The sequence below is a fragment of the Urocitellus parryii genome, chromosome 11 (genome assembly GCF_045843805.1).
Source record: "Urocitellus parryii isolate mUroPar1 chromosome 11, mUroPar1.hap1, whole genome shotgun sequence".
Lineage (NCBI taxonomy): Eukaryota > Metazoa > Chordata > Mammalia > Rodentia > Sciuridae > Urocitellus > Urocitellus parryii.
The window spans coordinates 58174067-58202055 of NC_135541.1; the positions used below are offsets into that span (position 1 = coordinate 58174067).

Here is a 27989-nt window from a genome sequence, read left to right on the forward strand (position 1 = left end):
TTAATGAATTCAGCTTAACCTTGGTCAAACTCCCAAGATAAGATAACATGTACAAGAAAAATCAGATATAGCTTAGCCTGTGCGATGGGTGTAATCTGATAATCTAACAATTATATTAAAAAGTGAAGGAGAGAACTCAGTGTTCTCCTCTTAACATTACCTGGATGTATTCAACAACTGTTTGACAAGCAACAGACAGATTCTGATTAAATAATGTTTTTCTAGCCAATATGATTGAGCCTCTTACTGTGCAGTTGCATCTTAGACAAACATATTAATTGCTTTAAATAGGTCTCTGGGGTAGGTCCTCTTCCCCAGAAGCAGTGCCTGAGACAGACATTTTTGTGCAAGTGTGCTGTTAGTTTGTGCTCTCAGAAGAGGGGGCGGAGAAGCAGGATTGGGCAGGGTACAAGCTAAGCAAAGATGTGTTCCTGGCACCTTCCCACAGGGATCCCCGGGGCACAGACTGCACCATGGAGTCATCCCAACTCGAGGCAAGGGCCATATTTTTGTGAGCTTTTTATTATTATTATTATTATTATTATTATTATTAATAATAAATGTATTCAAATTACTCATTATATTTTTTTCTAGCCTAATCCATACTATCTATTATAAAAATAGTTGGGATAAATAAAAACCCAAATTCCAACATAATAATGAAAGTATCAATGTAAATTACAAATTAGAAAGTCAAACAAAGGATTTATAAAAATTCATAACACTATGAATTTGAATCTGTGACGTGTTTTTCTTTTGTGAGCTTTTAGCAGCAGGAGGAGAAGGGTGCTGCAGCCAGGGGCCAGGAGAGAAATGGGACACCAGCAACATCCACTATGGCAACTACGCTAAAGGGACTAAATCTATAGCAGCCAAATAAGGCAGTAAGAGGTGTGGTTCTCATTCCAACCCTGACCTCACCAAGAACATGATGGCATGCCACAGACCTCTCACAGATCTCTCTAAACATCAGTCTCCTCAGCTGTAAAATGGGAGAAGGGAAAAGCAGGTAGGGTAGGGTCCATTAGATCATCCCTACACTCCCACTTTGAAGAGCAATGAATTCAACAAGGGAACTGGTGGGGAGGCTTACCGAAGAGTAATGATGTTCTTTCTATTCCTGGAAGGGAATTAATTGATGTAATTGTGTCCCTGAATGACTGTATCATTAAAAGCTCTTCTCTACCTGGAATAGCTGGGGGAAACTCGGCAAATCTAAGAAGACAAGCAGTAAAGTTACCCTGAAGGCATATATACTAAAAAGGATGGCAAGGCTCTGACTTTTAAACCAAGCGCTTTCATGGCAGTTTACCTCAAGGGAGCATTAGTGCAACCAGACAACCTCATTTAACTGACTCCCACATCAAAGTGAATTAGAGGCAAGAGGCTGGGATGAAGTGACAGCAAGAGGCTGTCCCTGCAAAAGGGTATGTCCTCTGTGGAGAGCAGCTGGGCAAAAATTTATAGAAATTTTAAATACATTTATTCTGTGACTATAGGGTCCTCTCTCTCTTGGAATTCATTCTATAGGAATAAGAGTGTGGAATGACATTTGTATGATTTTATTCACTGGGCCACTTTGCCAAAAGTAGTCAAAGACGGAAAACAATTCAATCGCCCATCGTTCAAGGGGCTGATTAAAAAACAATGACGACTATGGCACCAATCATAAAATAGAAAGCTGTGTAACCTAGAACGTTCTCTACTGAGAACATTCTATATTGACATGGACAGTTGTCAATAACACATTGATTTGTGAAAAAGCAAGGGGGAAGAATAGTATGTTACAGAAGTATATGTCCTATTATGATATGATAGTATTATGTCATATCCAGGTGTAATTAAAATATGCTTCTTTTGCAGAAGAAATGGAAGTCATCAGAATACATATGTTTATATCAAGTATATCCCTGGCTATATAGAAGTTGTTTTTTTGTGTACCTACAAAGAAACTTCTGTACATAACCATCTATAAGGGGTGAGGAAGTGGGACAATAAAATAGATGGAGACATAGGTCGGAATGAGAAAACTTTCTGAATTTTTTTCCCCAAAACACCTCGGACTACTCTGTAAGGAAAATGGAGCATCTTGTTAGAAATAAAATGAAAAATTTAAAGCATCAGCAAAAGCTGGTCACTCTAGCTTTCCTTATTTCATGTTCTGGCTCAGAGATTGGCAGAGTATGGTCAGTGATGAGATAGTTGTGACAAAGACCATGTGGCCCACAATACTGCAAAGCTTTACTATCTGGCCCTTTGCCAGAATTCTTGGCAACCCTCGCTTTAAACTGTAGAGTTATTCACAAAACAGCTGTGACCACATCTATCCATTGATGTGGATAAAATCCTTCTGACACTGAAGGATTTTGTCTTTTTGAAGTCAGATTTCTGTCCACAGTTTATACACCAAGAAAATGAGACTGGATATTGCACTAGGTACAAAGAGAACGTGGACAAATGGTCCGGTTTTAAATCTGAACTCTGTCCCTCACCACTGTGTGACCTTCAGCAGCATAACTTCTAGCATTCTCAGATTCTTGTCTCTGCTATGTTGTACCTTGTGGAGTTGTTTGGAAGTTTACATATGTTATTGTTAATCAGGAGCCTAAATAGTAACTGTGAGTAGTATCATCTAATATTGTGATCTTTTTTAAAACAGGGTGATGACCAGTTAAATGTATTTGGAGAGGACACCATGGGAGGTGAGTTTCCTTTATTGATCAAACCAAAGAGGTCACTTCAATAGCTTGGAACAATTAAACATCAACTCATAGCTAGTAAAATGTCAACAGTGTGTACTTTTTTCCCTTGGCCAGGAAATATGGATCTTGCTTTTCGTGGCCCATGTGATAAACCAAAGGGATTCATTACTAAGAGATGCATTTCCTAAACGCCCAGAGAACATGGCTCCCAAGGTGCTCAATGAAAAGAGGATGCTTTGGTCAAAGATACTTGGGAAACACTTACCATTCAGTCTCCATTGGAAGATTCGAATGTGTAATAGCATAACAAGACACCCCCAGGTCCCAGTAAAGACAGATGTCTAACTTTAATTTGGCATTCTTCAACTTATTTGGAACACAAAACTAAACTCTTTCCTATATAGTGGTTACGATTCTGCAGTGTACCACTGACACCCAACCCAACCTACACCAAGATTATACTGCTTTGTGATTTTTATCATGTCAAAAGCCTCATAAAACTAAAATATTCATCCCAAGTTAGCTATAAATGTCATTGAAAACAGATAAAACTATGGATTGGGAACTGTTAAAAAAAAGAAAAGGGCCGGGCACAGTGGCACAAGCCTGTAATCCCAGCAGCTCCAGGGGCTGAAGCAGGAGGATCACAAGTTCAAAGCCAAACTCAGCAATTTAGCAAGGCCTTAAGCAATTCAGTGAGACTCTGTCTCTAAATAAAATACTAAAAAGAAAAAAGGGCTGGGGATGTGGCTCAGTGTTTAAGTGTCCCTCAGTTCAATCCCCGGTACTGGGAGCAAAAAAGAAAAAAAGAAAAAGAAAAAAAAAAAGGTTCATGATTGTTCTAGGTAAAATATTTCCATTTTGTAAGAAAAATTATCATTATAATTCATGGAAATATTATAGTTTTGACTGTGAACACATGCAAATAAGTGATTTGGTTTTTTAAATAACCCAGTCCTAACCCTGCATTGATCCATGAACATGAGGTGGCCGATACAGTGTCATTTGATGATAATGGCAATAGCAATATGTGAAAATAACAGTTACCAAGTGATATCATTGTGATTCATGGAGAAAGGCACATAAACAGGAACCATAGCTTAGCTGTCACTTAGCTAAGTGCAAATAAGCAAGTCTGTCTCAACTGAATAGGGGTGACTGATTGCTTCATTAAGTTTCCTTTCTTCCTGGTTATAAAATTAACATACACTCACTGTGGAAAATTTTTTTTAAGGAAGGAACTAAGAGCTATCTAAAACACTATGACCTATAAACAGTCATAGCTGTCATTCTAGTGTATTTCATTTCAGTGTATTGTCTGCATAACTATTTTTGCATAGTTGAGAACACATGTATACATACAGATATCTCCAAATCTTTCTGCATATCATAACATAATCTGTTTCCATGTCATTAAAAACACTGTAAAACTTAATTTGTAATGACTGCATTATTTGAATTGTACCATCATTAACTAAACACTAACTTTTTGAAATAGGATATGATCATATTTTTAAAAACAAAAAAAGAAAAGACTCACAAGAACCATGATCATTTTCCTAGACTGCAAATAGATTCACAGTTACTCAACTTCAAGAAGTAACCTGGCAGGTGGGAAAGCATGAGATGACCACCTCATCCCACAAGTTAGGGACACCATATCTTTATATATGTGGGAGGAGGTAGAACTGTCACAGCTAATGGTGGAGTCCTGCAAATATGTAGCATTATGTATATAAAAGTGCTATCTCAGTTTTGCTAAAAAATAATGTTTATAACTGTCAAAATAATGAGCTATCTTTCAAAAGTAGTTATCATCTGCATAAAATATAAAATGTAAGCCAGAGTCCTATCAATTCATTTTAAGAATGAAAATGGCCATTTTATCACTAAGATAGAAAATAAAAACCTACAACCTCTCCAAGTAATCACACCCATCCATCATTTTAGTCATTTCCACTTTAAGTGGAAAATAGCATTATTTACTGTGAAATAAAACTTGTTTTTTTAATATTGTCTTCAGATACCATATTTTAATTCTTCTCTGTTAAAAGGGAGATTATCCAATATGAAAAAAATGTGAAATAATACCAAACTGAGATACTTAGAAAGACTTAAAAGCAAGTTTTAAATTTAGCTTTGTGATTCATACTATTTAATATCATCTGTTTTACCACCTAAAAGTAATAGTGCATGTGAAAATAAAAATATATTGCCTGGATCTGGGAATAAGGCTGAAATGGTTATCAGTGCCTATTAATAGCAACCTGTTAAGGCATCTACTCAGCTTTGAGCTTCTAATCAAGCAAAACTCTGTAAGGTTTGAATTTTACATGACATGAGTGAAATCAGTGTTCCAATGTAGTACTTCTTGCAATTAACTTATATTGTTCTTATTTTTAAGGCTTCATAGAAGATTTGAGGAAATGTAAAATTATTTTCATGATGGGTGAGTAATAACCTCAAATTTTCTAATACAATTGCTAATAATAACAAGTTAGTAGCAAAAAAAAAAGAAAAAAATGGCAATTCATTCATTTATCACTGTTGAGAAGTCATGTTTGCTTTTTGGTCAAAATAACCCCTAGGAGGTTTTCAGACTATCGCTTGCACTTATGCAGTTTTATATTCCTTTTGGTCTTGTGTCTTTTCAGCATAGAAAAAGCAGGATTCAGAAACATCAAACCCCTGAGTTTAGCTCTACAATTACAAAGTACGTCATTACAAGGACAAGGGGATGCTGAACGTTAGTGTCTAAGACACACCTTCTCTGTTTGAACACCAACCCTCTCCTTTTTAAAATAAATGCATCAGTGACCACTATGCAAATATACTTGCATAGCCACAGCCTGTATTCTACACAGCTAAAGACAATCTAAAGTGGAGCTAGGGTGTAGTTTAGTGGTAGTGCCTGTGCAAGACCCTGGGTTTTCAGCACCAGGGGAAAAAAAAAAAAAAAGCCAAGAAAAGCACAGATATTGTCAGAACACCTCCCCAAACTTATGCTCTTTCTGCTAATCCTAAAAAGTATATTTTTAAAAGTACACCTGCCTGTACATTTTCAAAAAAGTATCTATTTATATTCGGAAATAATGAAAAGATCCACACCTCTTCAATGAGTGGGAAGAGAGTAGCTGTCAGCACCACAGAAATGTAATCAGATAAACTTTGAATCTTACATACTAACTCCAGGACGCCTACTTGAAAATCTGAGTAAATCTGTCTCATTGTTAGACATGGAATCTGAACCAGAGAAGCTAAGAGATTTGGTCAAGGTCATTCAACCAACTGGTGGAAGGAGGGGACAGCTTTTCCAGGGTTCCCCGCTGTACCACCGGGTCATGCTGGCTGTTGTCCTGAACCACAACTGCCTCATACATCCAACCATTTGACAAATACTTCTTGAACACTGGACCCATCTGGGCAGTGAGCAGGATTCATGGAGTTTCCATCCCAGAGGAAGAGAATCATTAATATATCACAAACCTTGAAAAGTGTTCGGAAAGAAATGAAAAGCTAAAATTGGACAATCAGAGCAAAGCGTTTGGAGTACAAGTGGGTGATGACTTCAGAGAGGGTGACCTGGGAAGACTTTCCTAAGGAGGCAACGTTTAAATGGAGAAGGAAGGACCAGAGGCTAGGCATGGAGCTCAGGCATAGAGTACTTGCCTAGCACGCATGACACCTGGGTTCAATCCCCAGCACCACATACACCAAAAAAGAACTTGAAGGAGAGGCTGGACCAGAGAAGGGTCCAATGGGAGGCAAGAGGGGAAATTCTAGTCCAAGAGAATAGCACATCTCAAGCAGTGGGAATTCCTGAGACCTGCCTTAGTGCAATTTCTCATCTGCATGCCTCTAGTTGATCTAAACCTTGGAAACTGGATGGACTCTTTTCACACTTACTTTGTATTCTTTTCAGAAAGTAAAAGTATATTTCTTATTTCTCTTGCTGAAAAGGAACTCATCGTAATTTCAGTTGTGCTTATAGATTACTAAAATTTTCTTTCCACATAAATTTTATTTATCAATTTTCTTGGCTGCAGACAAATACACAATGTATTATATTTTCTGTGCTGCTCTTATGTTAGAAAAACCTAAATTAGGAAATTTAAATTTAAATTATGGAGAGACCTTTGAAACTCCATATGTAGACATTCAGAGTAGGAATCCTTTATTATCATAGAGAAATCGTTCAAGAATGTGGTCCAAAAAGCTTCTATCAATAATACAGCCTATTGTGTTGTTGTTATTGTCTCCAATAGTAATATTTCAGATTTATCCACTGTTTATCATTTATAGTTGGATTTTGAAATATATTTTCAAATGTCACTTCTATCTGTCTAGGAATAACTAAAGACCTTGGCTTACCTATTCTGAAGTCCTGTGCCCTTTAGAAAGTCAAACAGCACAATATAAAATCTTTGACATTAGACAAAGCTTGAGACACTCAAAGATCCACAGACCACACTGAGAAGCGGTGCCCTGAGGAAGAGGTTTTTCTTGCATCTAACTGAACATTCCTGTATTTCAACTTATTGGTCAGTCACTATTATGGTAAAATGATCTGAGCCTACTATTTAGGCAGAAGGTACAAAGCCTCTGTGATATGAAGGAAATGCATTCTACACTCTAAAAATCAAGGCCTTGGTTCCAAATTCTTCCTTGACAGATGGTAGAATGGTTTTGGTGGCTTCATTATCACAAGTCACTTTCAAGCTTGTAAAAACTCTCAGGATGTCATAGACACACCCATAACCATTTCAGTAAATTTTTTTTCTTTTTTATTATTAATTTTTTATTTTTTTAAATTCATTATACATGATGTTAGAATGAATTTATGCACCTTGATATATCATATATAGATGGGATACAATTTCTCATTTTTCTGAGTGTACATGTTGCAGAATCATATTGGTCATGCAGTCACATATATACATAAAGTAATAATGTCTGTTTTTTTCTGCTATCTTTCCTGTTCCCACCTCCCCCTCCCTCCCCTCGTATTACTTCCCTTCACCTAATCTAAGGTAATGCTGTATTTCCCTAGTGCCCCCCTCCTTATTGTGAATTAGCATCCACATATTAGAGAAAACACTTGGCCTCTGATTTTTTGGGATTGGCTTACTTAGCATGACATTCTCCATCTCCATCCATTTACTGACAAATGCCATAATTTCATTCTTCTTTAAGGCTGAGTAATATTCCATTGAATATATTTATCACATTTCACTTCAGTGAATTTTAATAAACAAAAATCAGGTGATTTCCGTGGAACTCATGTGGTTTTGTCTATATAAGATGGCTGAATTTTTCCATTTTTTAAATTATTGCCTTGACATCTACAAGAAGCACAGTAGTATTAGCCAGAGCCTAGCTTGACATTCTCATTGTTATTCTTCAGATAAAATTAATATTCTTAAAGCCCTCACCCCATGTCTTAAACTATTTATTTTATTTATTAGTTTTCTTGGCATGCAGAAGACAAAAGTTCCCTTTTGTCTGCAGAAAGGTCCAAACTCCTTAGACCAACTTAAGACTCTCCTGACAGGCCTCAGTGTGTCCTTACCATTTCCCACCACATCCTCTTGTTAGTCTTGAACTCCAACCCCACCTGCATCCCTGCTCTCTCCCAAGCTTGCTTTTTTTGTCAGTCCTTGCACTTGAAATGTCTTCTCCCCTATCTCATCATGCCCCAAGTTCAGGGTTAAGTTCTAGCTCCTTGAGAAGTCTTCTCTAATCACCAGCCTTTCTCCTCTGGGCGCCTCCATCCCTTGAGTCTTTCTGGCTACTTATAATGACTATGAAAAAAAATATATATTTGTTGGAATAATGAAATCTTGAGGAAGCAGTGCGGTTCGTTTCCATAACAACAAAAATAGCAACTGAAAGTCCTGGACTGGAACTGACAGGCAGGTTGTGTGGCTCTGTTTCTTGCAGGATGGTTTTCAGGTTAATTGTGAGCCTACTCAGATGCTCCATGAAATGCTACCCTCTCACTGATGACAAGCAACTCTCACCCTAAGCTGGCTCATTTGCAAGGCAAAAGTTACCAAGTGGGGAGCTGATGGCAGGGGGCCACCATCCAAACAGGAGAAAATATTCAGGGCAAGTGTTCTATCTGCACCAAAAGGACAGGCCACATGAGCCTAGGTGGCCTCTGAGTGTTGTGTGAATGTCACCCTTTTTGTTCATGAAGAAAGCCGCTCAATAGCTGTTTAGAAAAATACCTTTCAAAGAACAGAGCGCCCAGAGGGTAGTGCCAGATTGATCACAAGGGTTGAAAGAGTTCTCTGAGCTTTGGTTGCCTCCACACAAGATCCAAGAACCTGTGCCTGGGCCTCAATCATTGACGAGAGTATAAAAATTATTTGGAAAATGGAGAAATACACTCTAAAGACCCTCATTGTGTCCCACTAATAGGTGACTAGTTTTCCACCACCTTTTTTGTTGCATTTCTTTCTCTCCTTCTTTCCTTCTCTTGACCCTTCTTTTCCTCTTCTCCATTTTCATTGCCTGCCTATGCCCAAAACGTGACATCACCTGAATTCCCATTAATTCATAGCCAGAGCCCGGATGCAAGTGCTATAATGTCTAGCACACATCTGACTAATCAGGTGAGCTGTGGTGTTAATGGCATAATGATCAAGACATCATTCAATGGCCGTAGCTTCCAGTGTGTCAGGGACACAGATGGCCTTGTGTAAGCTGGCATTGGTGCTATGAAAAATTGTTTTTAAGTAGTCAGCTTTGAGAGGTATACTGATAAATATTTTATGTTACTCTGTGCATTGTTAACCACTGCACAAATGATCCTACTTATTTTCCTGAAGAAAACTGGAGAAATAAAAATTTTGACCTAAAACTCAGCATTACAATACCTGTCATTTATTTCATTATAGCCTTGTTGTCATTTCATTATTGCCCTTATGGATTAATTTTTGATTAATTTAAAAATTATGGATTAATTTTTTTAAATATCCTTAGTTGTAGATGGACACAATACCTTCATTTTCTTTCTTTATTTTTTATGTGGTGCTGAGGATTGAACCCTGTGCCTGCACGTGCTAGGCAAGTGCTCTACCACTGATCCATAACCCCAGCCCTATTAATCATTATTTTTTTAGAAGTAGTTACTTGGGGCTCAGCATGGACACTTTTTATTTAATTGACTCACATGTTTAGAAAATTAAATTCAATTTTTATTCAATGAAATTAACTTTGACTAGGTGTGTCTATAAGAGAAACCATCATTGAGCACTGAACGAAGGCCAGGCACTGTACAAATCACCTTCTGACACTGTCTTACTGCCTGCCTGTATCCACCGTATGGAGAAAATGCCAGTGCCTTTCTGGCTTTTCAAGATTAAATCACCTGTTAATAAGTAGTATATCTGGAGCTTGAAATAATTTAACACTGGGCTGGGGGTGTGGCTTAATGGTAGAGCGTTCGCCTAGCATGCATGAGGCCCTGGGTTCGATCCTCAGCACCACATAAATGTAAAATAAAGACATGGTGTCCACCTAAAACACTTTAAAAAAAAAAAAAAAGAAATAGTTTAACACTGGCAACAAATGCTGCCGGTTTTCTTTCTTGAAGAGACTGGTTTTATTTACAGGCAAGGAAATGTCAAATCTGAAAACCCATAGTTTGTCTGCTAAATGGTCTTTCGAAAAGTAGAAATGATATTCAGTGAAGAAAGTGACTAGTTGAGCAACTTAGTCACCCAAGTGCCTTTCCCTGAGAAAATCATTATTCCTAGCTGTGCTGGGAGCTTTGTGCATACTTCCCATTTTGTCAAAAAAAAAAAATATTTTAAATGATATGCACCTAAGAGTGAAAAATAAAATTAATCTCTTTTACTGCTTCATCAAGATGTTCTTAGGTAACATACGTCCCTCCTTCTTTCCTTTCACTCCAAGTGCGGAGTAGTGAAGAATGCAATGGCTGGCACACTGGACACTAAGGATTCACCAGTTTCACCATCATGGCTTCTGCACCCTTCATGGAAAGCCAATCATTTCTTGGTGTTATAATGGGAATAAGGAACCTCCCGTGTCTGGAGGCCACACTGGGAGAACTACAAGCTGGGGTAATTGGGAGGGGGTGGGATGTTCAGTAGAACAAACAAAACAAAACCCAGGCTTAGCATTGAGGGGATCTTAGAGGGGAAAAGTCCCATGTGCCATTTTCTCTTGTCCTTTTGAAAGCACAGTTGTGAGGAAGGGATCATGGGGAACGGGGTGCAGCTTCAGAAAGCCTGTTTCTCTTGTCTCCTGGAGGCTGGATGCTTCTGAAAGTTTCTCTGTACCCGGTGGCACCAGACATGTCTGAAAAGAAGAAAAGCCTGTGCCTTTGTCAGAAGGTGGAAGAAAAAAGTAGCAGAAGGACCAACAGGAGGCCCAAGGCTGGGTTAGATGGAAGCAGGGGAGCACCTCAGGGGGCCAATAGCAACAGGACTGGACGAAGGGCAAAGGAACAGCCCCGACGTGGAGACCAAACTGTAAACTGGACTGTCCACATTGTCAGAAATCACTGGACTGAACTGAGAAACTCAGACTGCACTTGACTGAGTTTCTACTATGAAGTGAAACCAGATGGCTCTCGAACAAGCCAGAGCTGATGGTTAACTTTCGGTAAGAACTTGCCTGGGTCGGGGGAACCCAGGTAACCAGTAAAACATTATTTCTGGGTGTGTCTCTGAGGATGTTTCCAGGAGAGATTGGCATTTGAGTCTGTGAGCTGAATCTAAGTTAGGGAAGACCTGCCTGCATCCAACCTGTTGAGGGCCCAGGTAGAACAAAAAGGCAGAGCAAAGGTAACTTTTCTCTTGGATATGGGTCATCCAGTTTCTTCTGCCCTCAGACATCAGAAGTCCAGATTTTGTTTTTCTCTTTCCACATTTTTTATTATTGCATTATATTTATACGTAATGATGGGGTAATGATGGGGTTTGTTTTTTCCTATTTGTGTAAGCATGTAATCGAACCACAGAATTTGGTCAGTGTCACTCCCCAGCACTTTCCCCCTCACTCCTCCCTCCCACCCCCTGGTTCTTTTCCTCTACTGATCTGCCCACCACCACCTTTCTTTTCCTTTTTATTCTCTAACATCCACCTATGAGAGAAAATAGAACCCTTGACCTTCTGGCTTTCTGGCTTATTTTGCTTAACATAATGGTCTCGAGTTCTAACCGTTTTCCTGCAAATGACATCATTTCATTTTTCTTTATAGCTGAATAAAACTCCACTGTGCATATATAACACAGTTTCTTTATCCATTCATCCATTGATGGACACCTAGGCTGTTCCGTAGTTTGTCTATTGTGAATTGTACTAATCTAAACATGAGTATGCATGTATTGCTATAGTATGGTGACTTTAATTCTTTAGGATAAATAGAGGAGTGGTATAGCTGGGTGGTATAGTGGTTCCATGCCTAGTCTTTTGAAGAACCTCCGTTCTGATTTCCACAGTAGTTGTTCTAATTTACAATCCCACCAACAATGAGAAAGGGTTCCTTTTTTCTCCACATTCTTTCCGGCACTTATTATTTATATTCTTTTTAAAAAATATTGTTAGTTGTAGATGGACACAATACCTTTATTTTGTTTATTTAGTTTTTTTTTTTTTCCTGTGGTGCTGGGGAACAAATCCACTGCCTCCCGTGTACTGGGCAAGCACTCTACCACTGAGCCACAACCCCAGCCCTATTACTTGTATTCTTGATGACTGCCATTCTGACTGGTGTGAGATGAAATCTCAGTTTAGTTTTGTTTGCATTTCCCTAGTTGCTAAAGATGTTGAAGATTTTTTTCACATATTTGTTGGCTACTTGTATTTCTTCTTTTGAGAAGTTTCTATTTAATTAATTGACTCATTTATTAATTAAATTATTTGGTTTTTTGGTTTAAGGTTTTTCTTTTAGTTCTTTATATATCTGTATATTAATCCTCTGTCAGAAGAGTGGCTGGAAATATTTTTCTCCCGTTCTATAGGTTCACTTTTCATGTACCTAATTGTTTCCTTTGCTGTGTGGCAGCTTTTAAATTTAATGTCATCTTATTTATTAACTCTTTACATTATTTCCTGAGCTTTAGGGGTCTTATTGAGAAAGTCATTGCCTACACTTATATGTTGGAGGGTTGACCCTACGTTTTCTTCTAGGAATTGCATAGTTTCTGTTTATTATTATTATTATTATTATTTCAGTTGTAGATGGACACAATACCTATAATTTTATTTATTTATTATTTATGTGGTGCTGAGAATTGAACCCAGTGTCTCACACATGTTAGGCAAGCGCTCTACCACTGAGCTACAAGCCCAGCCCTTAGTTTCTGTTCTAATTCTTAGGTCTTTGATCCATTTGGAGTTGATTTTTGTGCAGGGTGAGAAAGAAGGAGCAAGTCTCATTCTTTTATATGTGGATACCTAGTTTTTTCTAACATAATTTGTTCTAAAAGGCTGTCCTTTCTCCAATGTATGCTTTTGGCACCATTGTGAAGGATCAGATGACTATAGTTGTGTGGGTTTGTCTGTGTCTTCTATTCTGTACCATTGGTTTATGCGTCTGCCAGCATCATATAGTTTTTGTTACTATAGCTCTGTAGTGTAATTTGAAGTCAGGTATTGTGACGCTGCCAGCATTGCTTTTTGGCTTAGAGTTGCTTTGGCTCTTTGGGTCTTTTATTCTTCCAAATAATATTAGGACTGTTTCTTCTAGTTCTGTGAAGGATGTCATTGGTACCTCAATGGGGATTGCATGGAATATGTATATTGCTTTTGATAATATGGCCATTTTAAGAATATTAATTTTGCCTATCCATGAACATGGAAGGTCTTTCCATCTTTTGACTTCTTCAGTTTCTTCCTTCAGTGTTCTGTAGTTTTCATTGTAGAGGTCTTTCACCTTGGTTAGATTTATTCCTAGTTTTTCGTTTTGGTTTGGTTTGGTTTGGTTTGGGGTGTTGTTGCTGTTGTTGTTTTTAGGCTATTGTGAACAGAATTGTTTTCCTGATTTTTATTCTCAGCAGATTCATTGTTGGTATACAAGAAAGCTACTGATTTTGTAACCTGCTACTTTTCTAAATTTGTTTATTAGCTCTAGCAGTCTTTTGGTGAAGTTTTTTGGATTTTCTAAATTTAGGATCATGTAATCTGTGATAATGTGTGATAATCTCAGGAATCCAGGTTCTTGAGCCTTCGAACTTCAGAACTTGCATCAGCAACTCCCCGAAACAAGATCATAGGCTTTTATGCTCAAAACTGCACAACACCCCTGGCTCCCATGCTTCTCCATCCTGAGGTAGCCTACTCTGCGGCATCTGGGTCTCCAAGATTGAGTGAGCCAAAGCCGATCATAAATTCCCTCTTACATATCTATATATACCTTTATTAGATCTGTTTCTCTGAAGAACCCTGACAAACACAGCTGGGTTCATGAAGAGAATTAAGTCTCCATCTGACACCAAGCCATTGACTTGGCCCACCTGAAGCATTGTCCTTGGGCCAAACTCAGATACAGAATCACCCAGCTTTTTCTCTTCTAAAGGGGTACAGACACTAAAGGTCCCTATAAAGAAGAAGAGACATTGGCCAGCTTTCCAGGGGAGCCTCAAATGCATTACAAACCAATAGGAACTCTCTCTAATGTTGGGAAAAGGTGGACACTGTGTGCTGACAGTAAACCTACTTAATTATATGAACTTTACACTGCAGAAAGGCTCCAAGTGATGCTAAATTAGGATGCAACAATTTCTTAATTTAATCAAGCCAAATTAATAAGCCCTAATCAAGGCTCACTACTCAAGGAACTATGAGATTCAAAAGGACATAAAACAGTCCTTGGGACGCTGCAAAACACTGCAGTTGTATATTGTTTTCAGGTTCTTAAATTATTTCCTTAAAGAAATGTTGTTAATTAAGAGTTCTCCAAAGGGAAAATTACTACTAGAGGGAGAACAGCACAAGTCTGAGTTTACGTGGCACCAGGAGTGGAGACCTCGCACTCACTGCTTTCCTAAGTGTTGGATGACATATTTTTGGAAGCACTGTTAACTTGCCCACTGAGCTGCCGGGTGAAGTTTTAGGGACGAGGTTGGTTCACTAGAGGCTAATCAAATGTATTCAACAAAATAGCAAATGATCCTTCTGTGTTCTACTGATTGATTAGCAATCACATCAAGGCCACATCTCCCAGCCTGACTAAAACCCTTTCTTGCTTGTTCTGACACCCACTAAGTATAATCAGTGGACACTGGAAGATGCTACGAACTCTAGCAGGACCCAGCACTGAAAAGGAGAAAACATCAAAATCTTGTGTCAAGGGAATTTGAATCTCTCTCTCTCTCTCTCTCTCTCTCTCTCTCTCTCTCTCTCTCTTTTTTTTTTTTTTTTTTTGTACTGGGAATTGAGCCCAGAGGCACATTTGAGCCACATTTCTAATCCTTTTGATGATTTTATTTTAAGGCAGGATCTCATCTAAGTTGTGTAGGGCCTGGCAAAATTGCTGAGGCTGGCCTCAAACTTATGATCCTCCTACCTCATTCTTCTTGAGTTGCTGAGATTACAGACATATGCCACCACACCCTGTTTTAATTTCTCTTAAAATGGGCAAAATATCATTTGTTCTCTGTCCACCTTACACTTGAGCAGCCCATGAGTTAATCCATTACTAATTGTTGTCTTCCTGGAAAACTTACACAACTGAGACACAGCTCCAAGAAAGTAAAGTATGAAGGCAGTTAATAAGTCAAAGTCCCATTCTCTACTCCCAAAATATTCATTTAATTATCTAATAACAATATTGAAATTCACACAAACAAAAGTGATTTACTATGCCCCTATTTACTAGGCTGTCTTTATACATATTAACTTGTTTAATCCTCACATCAATCTTAAGTATTCATATCGTGTCCATTTTACAGAGGAAAAATTGAGGCTCAAAAAGGTGAAGTAAGTTTCCTAAGTGTTATGGTTTGGATATGAGGTGTCCCCCAAAAGCTCCTGTGTATGCAGGAATATTCAGAGGTGAAATGATCAGATCATGAGAGCTGTAGCCTACTCATTTCATCCTAGTTTCAATGGACTGAGTGATAACTGTAGGCCGGGGGGTCACTGGGGGTATGCCCTGCAAGTGTTGTTCTTCCTGGGACCCTTTCCCCTCTCTCTCTGCTTCCAGACCCTGCCCTGAGCTGAGCAGCTTTCCTCTGCCATGCCCTTCCCCCATGATGTGCTGCCTCACCTTGAGCCCAGAGCCAGGAGTCGGCCATCCACAAACTGACTCCTCTGAAACTCTGAGGCCCAAATAAACTTTTCCTCCTCTATGTTGTTCTTGTGGGATGTTTTGGTCACAGGAAAACAAAAGCTGACTCAGACACTAGGGCAAAGAGTTAATAAGTGACCAAGGTAAGGCTCAGAGCTGAGTTAGCTTCTCAGACTTCAAAGCTCATGCTCTAAAAGTGTCGGTAGATATTGAGGGTGAGTTTGTGGGAGTACAGTGGGTTAAGGAAGGGTTTTTCATATTTATTTGAAGAAGGACCTCAATTTTCTATTTTGTTTTGTTGCTGTATTAGCTAGCTATTGATGTCTGAAAACAAAGACAAAATAATCAGATAACAAATGAATATTAATGAAACAGACCTCTGAGTACCCCAGCCACGTTTCTCCCAATTATGTGACATATTATCTTCAAAATAAGAAACAATTTGGATTCAGAAAAGTGCCCTGAACCATCATTTTCACTCCCCACACAAGCTCATTGAGTTCAGAATATACACCACATTGTTCACTAAAAAGACATATCGTGGGCACCTGTTGTGTGAGCATTACCAAAACTATTTCAGAAGCCACGTGTGGGGCACCCACCTGTGATCCAGCAACTCAGGAGACTGAAGCTGGGGGATTCCGAGTTCAAGGCCAACCTGAGCAACTCAGTGAGACACTATCTCAAAATTTAAAAAAAAAAAATTAGGTCTGGGGATGTGGCTGAGTGGTAAATCCCCCTGGGTTCAATCCCAGTGCCAAAAATATAAAATAAAAATAATAAAAAGACTCAAGTTCAAAACAATTTCAGAAGGGCCACAATGAACAAATGTTTGAGAATGTGATGCTGGGTATATCTGAGGGGACCTGGTCATTCTGGAATGTTCATTGCACTCTGGATGGAGTACCTCAGTTACATATCGATCTTTACCAATACCATATAGTAGGAAGGAGGAATAAAAAAGACAGCCTAGACCAGGGATATAGATAAACGTAAAGGGGACTGACATTTATCTATATCCCTATATCTATATACTAAACTGCCGTAATGATAAATATGGATCTCTCTGCTCTATTAAATTCTTCCACTAAATATATATGCTCTGGGGTGAATTGCATATTTGACACATGGAATTTCTACTATGCACCAGCAATGTGACAGGTCTAAGCTTGCACAGATGAAAGACAAGCGCCCTCAGCTCAAGAAGCTCGTCTTGTAGAGGGGAACACAGCACAGCTGGCACGTACAGTGACCAAGGCCTGGACCTGGGGAGGGAGACTGCAGCAGGGGCAAGTCAGAGCCGAGTCCTGAGGAAGAAAAGGCCAAGTTGCAAGTGGGAAGAAAGCTGGGATGGATACCCTGTGGGAAGAGGGAGCAGCGTGTGCAAGAGGAAGCCTCCGAAGTGAGAGGGATGGAAAGTTACGGGAGCCAGAGCTGGAGACCAGGCAGAGTCCGGGATGTGAGAGCCGCGAGACCAGACTGAGAAGTGTGAACTTCATGAGTGGCAGCAGGAAGCCCCCAGGGCCTCTGTTCAGTCATAGAGCGACGGATTCAGATTTCAAAAAGAAAAGAGCACTCTGGCAGCAGGGAGAGGGAGTCCTGGCTGCAGCGGAGAGGACAGTCGAAGGCCATCAGAAGGGCCATTCATGGAAGGAAAGGGAGGCAATTGAGGTGAGTGAGAAAAAAATAGGTCCAAGAGATTCCAGGAGATAAAATCAATAGGACACAACCATCCCTTGTGTGCAGAGGTGAATGAGAAGAATTATGCATGACTCAGAAGTGGCTGGTGTGGACCACCACGTGGACAGAGGTGCCATTCAAGGACTAAGGGATATGGAGAAGAAATGGGGTTTTGAGAGAGACATGAAGAATTCAGTGTTCAACGTGCTACCATGGAGATGCTTACGCGACATCCACTGTTGGTGTCCATTAAACAAGAGATGTTGGAGATCCTATACCCAAAATACACGTTCTGGCTGGAGACACGTGTGGATTTCACCAGGGTCTCGATGAAGGGTGAAGCCAAGCACAAGCAGGAGATCACCCAGCGAGGTTCGTAGAATGAAGCTAGAGACAGGTTGAGACCTGGAGCCTTTGAAGCTCCTGTTCAGAGCCAGAGGAGGAAGAAGAGAGAGGAAAAGGGACTATCAAGAGCCAATGGCATCCTACGGAGAAGGCGAGGCAGGAAATAGAAGAGCTAAACAAAATGTAATGAAGATAATCCGTTGGATTTGGCAACTAAAGCATTATTGGGGGCTTTAATGAAAGAAGTTCCAGGGGAAGAGAAATAACTGAAAGCCATGGGTTAAGGGACGGCTGGAGGTTAGGGAGAACCAGGATACGAACAGACTATACTTTCAAGAAACTTGACTCTGAAAGAAAAGACTTAGGGAGTATCTAAGGGGAAAAGAAGGTCAAAGGTGGACTATTTTTTAAAATGAGAGATGCAAGCATATGTGCATAAAGAGAAGCAGCACAGGCTCAAGGCCAGATGCCAGCGTCCCCAGGAACTAGCTGCTATGTGACCTTGGGTAATGGCTTTACACCCACTGTTCCTCAGTCTTCTCACCTGGCATGTCGACTGATGATAGTATGTAGGTCACAGAGGGCAATGTGAAGATGAGCCAGTTAACAGTACTCATTTTTTTTAAGAGACAGAGAGAAGAGAGAGAGAATTTTTTAATATTTATTTTTCAGTTTTTGGTGGACACAACATCTTTATTTTATTTGTATGTGGTGCTGAGGATCGAACCCAGCGCCCCGCGCATGCCAGGTGAGCGCTTTACCGCTTGAGCCAGATCCCCAGCCCCAACAGTACCCTTATAAATAATTCCACAAGCCTGGCCCAGTGGCACCCCGCTACTCAGGAGGCTGAGACAGGAGGATTTCAAGTTTGAGACCAGCATTAGCAACTTAATGAGACCCTAAGCATCTCCAAATAAAAAGATTTTTAAAACAAAAATAACTGGGGATGTAGCTCAGTGGTAAAGCACTTCTGGGTCCAATCCCTAGCACCACACACAAAAAAAGTATTCAACAATCATGGGCTGTCATGTTAACAATCATGTTCAGATTCTGAGTGAGAGGAGACAACCAATAAGAGGAAGAGGATCCTGAGAAAAGGGAGAAGAGGATGGATCAAAGTGACTTGGAAGGAGAAAGGATATCCACAAAATTTGTTGTTGTTGTTGTTGATGATAGACCTTTATTTTATTTATTTATGTGCAGTGCTGAGACTAGAACCCAGTACCTCGCTGGGCAAGCGCTCCACCACTGAGCCCCAACACCAGCCCCAAGATGGGGTTTTAAGGTTGGGTAAAGGCCATTGTCAGTCTGTTGATGTTCCATATTAAAATCAACCCTCCTGCGGGGCACAGTGGCACACACCTGTAATCCCAGCAACTCAGAAGGCTGAGACAGGCTGATCCCAAGTTCAAGGCCAACCTCAGCAATTTAGCAAGGCTCTAAGCAACTTCACGGGACCCTGTCTCAAAGTAAAAAATAAAAGATGGGCTGGGTTCCATGAACTGATCTTCAATTGAACACCCCTGAGTTCAATCCCTGGTACAAAAAAAGAAGAAAAGAAAAAGTCACCCTCCTTCCCTAAGGGCTGAGCTGTTACCTGGCGATTCGTCTATACCAGCTGCAGTTGGCTAAGTTCAGGGCTGGCTGAAATGAGAGTATCTCTCGGGCTTTGGGCCTAAGCTGCCTGGCCACTGCTATAAACTGCTGCTCCAGTTGACACATTCCTGTGGGTGTTTACAACAGCTCCATTAGAGGTGATTGTGTGTGTGTGTGTGTGTGTGTGTGTGTGTGTGTGTGTGCAAGGCTGTGTGGGTCTGTTTGTCACGAGGGGATATACCACAGATATTCTTATATCTGTCTTCTTTCAGTATATCATTTTTTTATATTATTGAAACTTTTTTTTATTGGTTGCTCAAAACATTACATTGATCTTGACATATATCATACATTTGATTCAAATGGGGTATGAATTCTTATTTATCCCACGTGTACAGATTGCAGGATCACATTGGTTTATACAGCCACGTTTATACATACTGCCATACTAGTGTCTGTTGTATTCTGCTGCCCTTCCTATCCCCTCCTCCCCTCCTCTCCCCTCCCATCACCTCTCTCTACCCCATCTACTGTAACACATTTCTCTGTCTCTTTTTTTTCTTCCCCCTAACACTATCTTATATGTAATTTTGCATAACCATGAGGGTCTCCTTCCATCTTCCGTGCAATTCCCCTTCTCTCTCCCATTCCCTCCCACCTCTCATCCCTGTTTAATGGTAATCTTCTTCTCATGCTCTTCCACCCTGCTGTTTTGAGTCGCCCCCCTTATATCAAAGAAGACATTTGGCATTTGTTTTTTAGGGATTGGCTAACTTCACTTAGCATAATCTGCTCTAATGCCATCCATTTCCCTGCAAATGTCATGATTTTGTTATTTTTGGGTGCTGAGTAATATTCCATTGTGTATATCATTTTAATGACCACATACTATTCCTTTGCATTGATCTATTATAACTTATTGTTTAATTCCTATTCCACATACTGTTTTTTCTAATTTTTGCTTTCATTTAAAATGCTGTAATTAATGTCTATGAAAATAAAACAGCAAATTGTTTACCTTTAGAATAAATACATAAGTATAAAAACTTTTAAAAAATTATTTTACATTGCCAAATTGCTCTGAAAGGTTTTACTGATTTTATATTCCCATCACAATGCAGAAGTCTTCCAGTTTCCATGGTGTTGCCCAGAATTGAACACAAAACCTCAGACGTAATCCAACATCCACCACAAATGTCCCCATCTGCCTTACACAGCCTCATTTCCTTTTACGGTAGATAGATAGACTGCAAGCACAAACATTTTCCAAGTTCTCTGACAAAGACAAAAACATGAATGATAACGCTAGAAATGACCTTGGAGTAATAACAAGCTTATTTTCAGCCAGGCAACCTTATTTTGAGATGAAAACGCAGATGCTCAAAGAGGTTGAACATCAGAGCAGATTCCCAGTGAAAACCAGGCATAGAAAAAGGGTTACAAAGAAACAAAAAGTGTCTGGCAGTTACCTTTGGGGACTAGGACTGTTTTTCTTTTCTACTTTTCCAAATTAATCTAAGTCTTCAATAAGAAGTATGTATTTCTTTCACAGTAGAGAAAATATATATCTTCAAAAGAAAAACAGAAAGGACAGGCGAGGTTATGAATTTTCTATTATATTCATTCATTACTTGCCTAAGAACCCAGTGTGAAGTGGTCTACAAAATAGGGGAGGAAAGGTTTGTATATTTAAGAAAACATATATTTAAGAGGCAGCACATTCTATAGCAATGAATTCTAAAAAACTGGAAGAGCCAAACAAGCAGGGCCTGACTGAAGCAATTTTTAAAGGTTCTGGTTTCCATAGGTTTGAAAAGATAAATACACTTGGTGAGTTGGGTCTGAACCAAGCCCAGAGACCTCTGGGTAAAGAAACCAAGGACAGGTGTCTTGATGGTGTTTTCTTGAGGGGTCAGTTTATGGCTCTTGTCCCTGTCCCTATTTGGAGATGAGGTTAGGGTGTGATGGGGTGAGGGTAGAGTGCAGGTGCAACATTAGAAATGCTCAGAAACCACTCCATCGTGCCTACTGTTTCCTGTCACCTGAGGCCTGAACCCTCCTTTCATCTGCCCACCTCAGGGGCAGAGTCAGGGCATCCTGTTTCAGAGACCTGTCTTAATGAGACATTTCACTTTGTCTCTGTGGCTGTGGTAGGTTTTTGACTAAATGTATCAAAATCATAGACTCAGCTGTCAGAACAGAGATACAACCATGTCCTTCCAAATGATGATAACAAATGATGGGGCCTGATAGTGTTGCAGATTTAACAAATAAAAATAGAAGACCCTGTTAGGGTCTGTAAACAAGTCAAGATGGCGCCTGGCATTTTGCCAGAGGGAGTGGTTTGAGAAGTCACGCCAGTGAGCCATTAAGTGTGGAGATTCCTGATTGGTTGACTGCTGTATCGAGTTTATGTTAATGAAGATAAGCTGTGTGGAATGTATATAGACCCCTCCTGTCCTACAATAAACGGCTCCCACTCCTGCTGTATCAATCTACACAGGTTGCTCGTCACCCCCAGGTTATTTTGCTGCAGCCGGACTGCGGCAAGACCCTGTATGTTTTCACTCCTACCTGGAAGTCAGAGGGGGAAAAGGTGGGGGAATAAAGGGGATGTGAATCTCATGAAAATATAGAAGGGAAACCAGTGACTAGAGAAGGAATCAGGAGGAAGGAAGAGGGGAGTGTGAGGTACGGGGGAATTAAATTGACCAAATTATGTCATTTTCCCTTACAAATATGTCACAATGAATTTCACTATTATGTATAATTGTAATGAACCAATTAATTTTTTTAAAAAGAAAACCCAATTTGAAATGTGTGTGTGTGTTAAATTTGAATTTTAGAATAACACTGTTGGTATTTCATGTAATGATGTGCCAAGCAATATTTAACTGAGCATCCTGTATTTCTTCTGGCAACCACATGGGGACATGATGAAAGCCTGGCTCCTGGCGGCCACTCCTACCGCCTGGAGTTGTGTGGGTGTATTTCTGAACAGCAGGTCTGTCTGATTTCCAGCAAGAAGGGCTGGGAGGGCTTTTGGAGGGGAAGCTTTAGAATTTAATGGTACGGAGGCATAGTTGGTCCTTGGCACATTTTTTTTACATCTCTTATTTGGTTACCAATAGTACCTGTTTCAAATAATTGTAAAAAAATCAAATGAATTATTACAAATAAAATATATTTATGAGCTAATGTGTCATTATGCCAGACGCATGGTAAACCAGAAACTTTTATCTGAATGGTATGCAGAAACTTCTCGAACACATTGGGTCCACAGACCGCATCACTGATGCCAAAGAGCTCACTGTGCCACGACTCTTCTCTCCAGCTGGATACTGAGATATCCGAAAGTCCCCCCTCCCATCCGCAACAGAGAGGAATGGCTCATCTTTTAATAAGGCTGTAAGGAGTTTTATTAACTATCATAACAATTTGTCATTCACGGTAGAACCATTATCTCAGCATTATTACATTGTAAATATGAAAAGAAAGATCGGCTCAGCCTCCCTGCAGTGACCATCGGGGAGTTCACAGCAAATTGCCTTTCTTGGATTATCTAGTCTAGAAGCTCCAAATCAGGCTAATCATCAGAATCGCCTAGGGAATGTTTTGTAAAGATTATCTTGTTTAATAATGAAAATACTTCAAACTTACAACAAAGCTGAAAGCATTTTACAGTAAACACTGGCGTACCCACCACCTAGATTCTGCCATTAACATTTTACTGTTATTTTGTTTTATCAAATTATCTGCCCCTCTGTCCATCCATCAGTATCTCTTTTCTTCTTAAAAATTTCAAAGTAGGGGCTGGGGTTGTGGCTCAGTGGTAGAGTGCTGGCCTCACTTTCATTTGTTGATCTATTTCCTACTACATATCAGGCACTGATAAGTAACACAGTTGGCCATCAAGAAGTTTCCAGCCCTATTTAAAGTTCTTCCATATAACCTTCAGCTGACCCTATCACTGGCACTTCAACACATTCACAAATAACCTGAAGCAGTCGGTGCCTTTCAAAACTAATAGAGTTGTTGTCTGTGAGGATAAAGCTCCATTTTTCTTAACTGCTTCTGGTCAGAGAGATTCAGTTACCAGCAACAGTCTGCAGAAACTCAGCATACTGATGCAGCTCATCCTAGATGCAGGATGTTTAAAGTGATTCATGAGCCCAGACTGCCTGGGGGTCATTCCTTGGGCACCAGGGGCTCGTGGTCCGACAGCATTAATAGCTTTTCTCTGGAAAGGATCGTTCAGTCTCAAAAACCTGAACCCAGCGTTGGGACCATTTTCATTTAGAGAGAAAAATGTTTCAAGGGGCAGAAATATGATAGATTTTTTTAAAACAAATCCTGAATATTATCTAAAAACAGGATAGTTGGTTTTGCAAAAGACATTTAATATCTCACGAGCCATGACTATGAAGAGTATCCATCTTTAAAGATGTTAAAATAGTACCACTATTTTTTTTTAAATGCTGTGTAAAATCATGGGGTGTTTGAGCTAGGAAAACTTTCAAGCTTTCACCCCTGCTGGCTGCCTCATTTTACAGACAGTGATTGTGTCAGGGCGTGTTTCACTGGCCAGCTACTCTTCAGGCACAGACACGCATCACCTCATTTTGTCCTCACAACCCACAGGCCATCTCCACTCTGTAACTGAAGAGGTTGAAGCTCAAAGAGGATACATGAACCTGGAACTCAATGGAACAGAGTTGTCATTTTGGTGGGGCCACAAGGCTCCTAGACAGTGGCACTAATTAACAGTTACCTGGGCCCTTGCCCAAGGTGTGGGGACAGTGAAGTAAAGCAATTTCTTCTCTCTGTGACCTTAGCCTGGCTCAGGCCATAAGCCAGAGGAAGAGAGGGTTACCAAGTGTTTGTCAGTGGTTCCAAAGGTTGCTAAGGAATCAAAGATATGAAAGAGTAGGAGAAAGCTGTCGAATAATATGATGGTGATTCAACCCCGGTGAACTTTGGAAGCTCAATTTCAGAGAATGATGAGAGTAAAAATAGCATCCAAGAAGAGAGCGAGTCAATGAGTGGGAAAATAATGAGGAAAGAAAATAATTTTCATCTTCTAGTGAATAAGAGGATTAAAATATCTGTTAAAAATGAGAAGAATAAGACTGGCGCAGTGGTGCATGCCTGCAATCACAGAGGCTCAGATGACTGAGGCAGGAAAATCAAAGGTCAAAGCCAGCCTCAGCAACTTAGTGAGGCCCTAAGCAACTCAGTGAGACCCTGTCTCTAAATAAAATACAAAAAAAAAAAAAAGGCTGAGGATGTAGTTCGGTGTTTAAGTGCCCCTGGGTTCAATCCCCAGTACCAAAAAGAAGAAGAATATGTTTGAAGACAATGGGGAAATATTAGAATCCATTCATGGACACCTAATTGTTTCATTTGTTTGCTTGGTTATTTGGTGTTTTCTTTGTTTTGTTTTGGTACTGGGGATTGAACTCAGGGGCACTTTACCACTGAGCCACATCCCTAGCCCTTTTCGGTTTTGTTTGTTTGTTTGTTTGTTTTTTAATTTTTGAGATAGGGTCTCTGGAAGTCTGTGTCGGGTTTTTCTTCGCTTACAGCTCTGCCTTACTCTGTCTCATTTTGATAGAGGACTATTAATAAGAATTTATATGAAATCTCTGTATATATCCCCCCACATACCCTTGCTGTCAATATTTGTCCCTTTCCCATCTCAAGGAGGTAACCAAGCTTTGAAGTTCCATTTGTTGGCTTTCTTGTGACTGAGTAAAAAAACAAAAGTTACCAGATATACGGATGACAACTTGCAGAGATAACATTTATTTAGAAAAGCAGGTACACATTCAAAGGAGAATGTGTTTACCTCAAGGGAGAGACATCTTTCAGGGTAAAACAAGGAACACATATTTTCAAGGGAGGACATAGGCCATCTCCAGAGAGAGACAGCAACACCTTGTGTGGGATGTTAGTATTCTCAGAGGAACCCTAGAAGGGACTGGACTACAGGAGGAATCAAGGGCCAAGTTATACAAATTTTCCCTGCCATTGTGTATTGCCCTCCTGTCACTTCTTGCAGAAAAATGCATGGGTCAAGAATGAGGGCCAAGGGCACAGGCTAAGGATGTGGAGTGGACAGCTCACCAATACTTACTTTGCATTTCAAAGTTTTGTGGGCAATTCCTGCATTCCAAGGGCTTTTTTTGGGCACTTCTCTTTTGAGACTCAGTCTATCTTGCCTCTTCTATATCCCCAGATTCATATCCCAACTCTTGGTGGTCTTCCTTACCACAATTCCCCAGTGTTGGCAATCGCTTACCCTTCCCCTGCCTGAGTGGAGAGTCCTCCTCCCAGTGCTGTTTACAGGCTCAGAGCCAGCCCTGCCACGCAGCTGAGATAGGGGTCACCTGCCATCTTCCCTTCTCTGGTAGAAAGACCCAGCTCTGAATCTTTTTGTTCCCAGAGCTTTGCCTAGTGTCAGACCCCTTAATAGCTGACCAACAAATGTTTTTCAAACAAAGAGCTGAATTAATATGCCTTCTGCTTAATTCCAGGTTGCACCAAGCAGTTAAAAGATACAGTAAAATGTCAACAAAGGACATAATAACCAGCTCTGTGCCACTGCTATGGAAAACATGTCAAAATAAAGGGGTGAACCAAACTTAAGTGCATGCATTAGTTTGTGCTTGGGATTCCGCCGATTTCTACCTGACATCTTTATTTCCCTGAACTTTCTCTCGGAGCCCAGAATGTGCTATAACATGCCAGCCTTGTTATAACATTTCATCCTTTTTCCCGGAGGCCAAGTACCTGCAATAATTGCGTAGGAGGCAAGAGCTGTCTTTAAGAGAGAATTTCACCCATAAATAAAAAGCAAAGAGGAAGGGATGACCCAGGTGGACATGCTGAGGTGACACAGATCATTTCAGTTCCACCTCAAAGAACAGCAGGAGCCTGGGCTCACAAGCCCCCTATTCTGTCTTCTCTCTTCCTTCTGTAGACCCAGGGGGAGTGAGAGGCTGAGCCCTAGGGTAGGACTTCACACCACTTACACTTTTAAGCACCTGTCGTCTTACGTGGGAGATTTTTTTTAAATTGCATTTGAGATTGAGAATAAAGGTTTTTCTACCTTTTTCCCCCCTGAAATATTAGGGACAGACCTCTTCAAAATGGAATTTCATAGTCTAGTCTCTGTGTGCGTCACCCCGTGTGGCACTGTGCACAGGTCTGCTCCAGCGTAGGAGCCTGGAGTTCAGGATACACTAACAATCCTCGAGATGGCAGGCACTGGGATGGCTCCGTGTCTGTCAGCAGTTATCTTGTCACCAGAGAACACAGCCCACTCATCCCGAGATGTGGTTCCTCAAAGATTTTTTTTTTCCATGTAACGAATTATCCTGGAGGGATATCAAAGCCCCATTGTTTTTTATTTAGAAGTCATAAGTTAAGACCTCAGAGACATGTTAGTGACAGTATATGAGAATTCATGTTTCCACCAGCAGTTTTTTTTGTGCTTTTATTGCAGTGAGAAAATCGCTTTGTTCCCCAGTTTGGAGCCAAGGGAAGAATCAAGCCATTGTAGAGATTGCTTAAAATTCCACTGTGCCTGCACCATTTGCAAAAAAAAAAAAAAAATGCTAAGAATTTGCAGCTGTTGCTCCAAAGGTTTCTAACCCGGACTGGGGCCGGGTGTGGGGAGGGGTTGCTGTTTAACACACAGCTGTTGTTAATTTGAGTTGAAGATTTTTTTTTAATTGCCTTTGTATCCAGATTTATTAAATAACATTTTAGAGGAGCAAAAACTATAATAGTCATATTAGTAGGAGGCTGCAGGAAGAAAATAATTGGAACACAACATTTTTGCCTTGTAAGCCAAGTCTGAAAATATCTTTTCCACATGACCAGCTAGCTACCAGCCTTCCCAGGAAAAGAGTTTCCAGGTAAATCCGACCCACAGAAGCCCCACGGCGGCGTCTGCAGGAGCTCAGCTGCTTGCTCCTCTTAGTCATTTATCTGGAAGCACTCCTTCCCCTGAGTGGCCTTCTCTTGTTCCTACACTCTGTGTTCCTATTATATCAGGAGGCAGGAGTCTAGTGCTTGGAGCAAACGTAGCATTAGCTGGGAATTGGCTGCTCCTTTAAGTGGTCTGCATTATTTTTGCAAGGTTCTGTAATTGCTGTTTTCCTATTGCATGTAGCCCATCCAGGACAATATACTCTGAGGGGCCTAAACCCTCCCCACTTGGCTGCTGTATGGACGAGCAGAAGATACAAAACATGGACCTTCCTACTAATTAAAGACAAATCCTAATGTCCTTTAATAGAGAAGTTTGAACTAACCCAAGAAAAGAGTTTTTTATAGGATGAGAGATAAACCAGTCAATTTGCAGAATAAGTCATAAATCCTAATAGGCTAAA

At 40.2% G+C, this 27989-nt stretch overlaps 1 protein-coding gene across 5 annotated transcripts in view; it reads left to right on the forward strand.

The window, feature by feature from the left end:
* Ak5 (adenylate kinase 5) overlaps nucleotides 1–27989 on the forward strand; it is a 235026-nt gene that overhangs the window by 175125 nt on the left and 31912 nt on the right. For 3 of the 5 annotated variants that reach the window (XM_026409988.2, XM_077791237.1, XM_077791238.1), the window contains exons 9-10: nucleotides 2660–2702; nucleotides 5107–5151. The exons of the other annotated variants lie outside the window; for them this stretch is intronic. In XM_026409988.2, the coding sequence (XP_026265773.2) occupies nucleotides 2660–2702; nucleotides 5107–5151 (88 nt within the window). The remainder of the gene's footprint in view (nucleotides 1–2659; nucleotides 2703–5106; nucleotides 5152–27989) is intronic. 5 annotated transcript variants of the gene reach the window in all.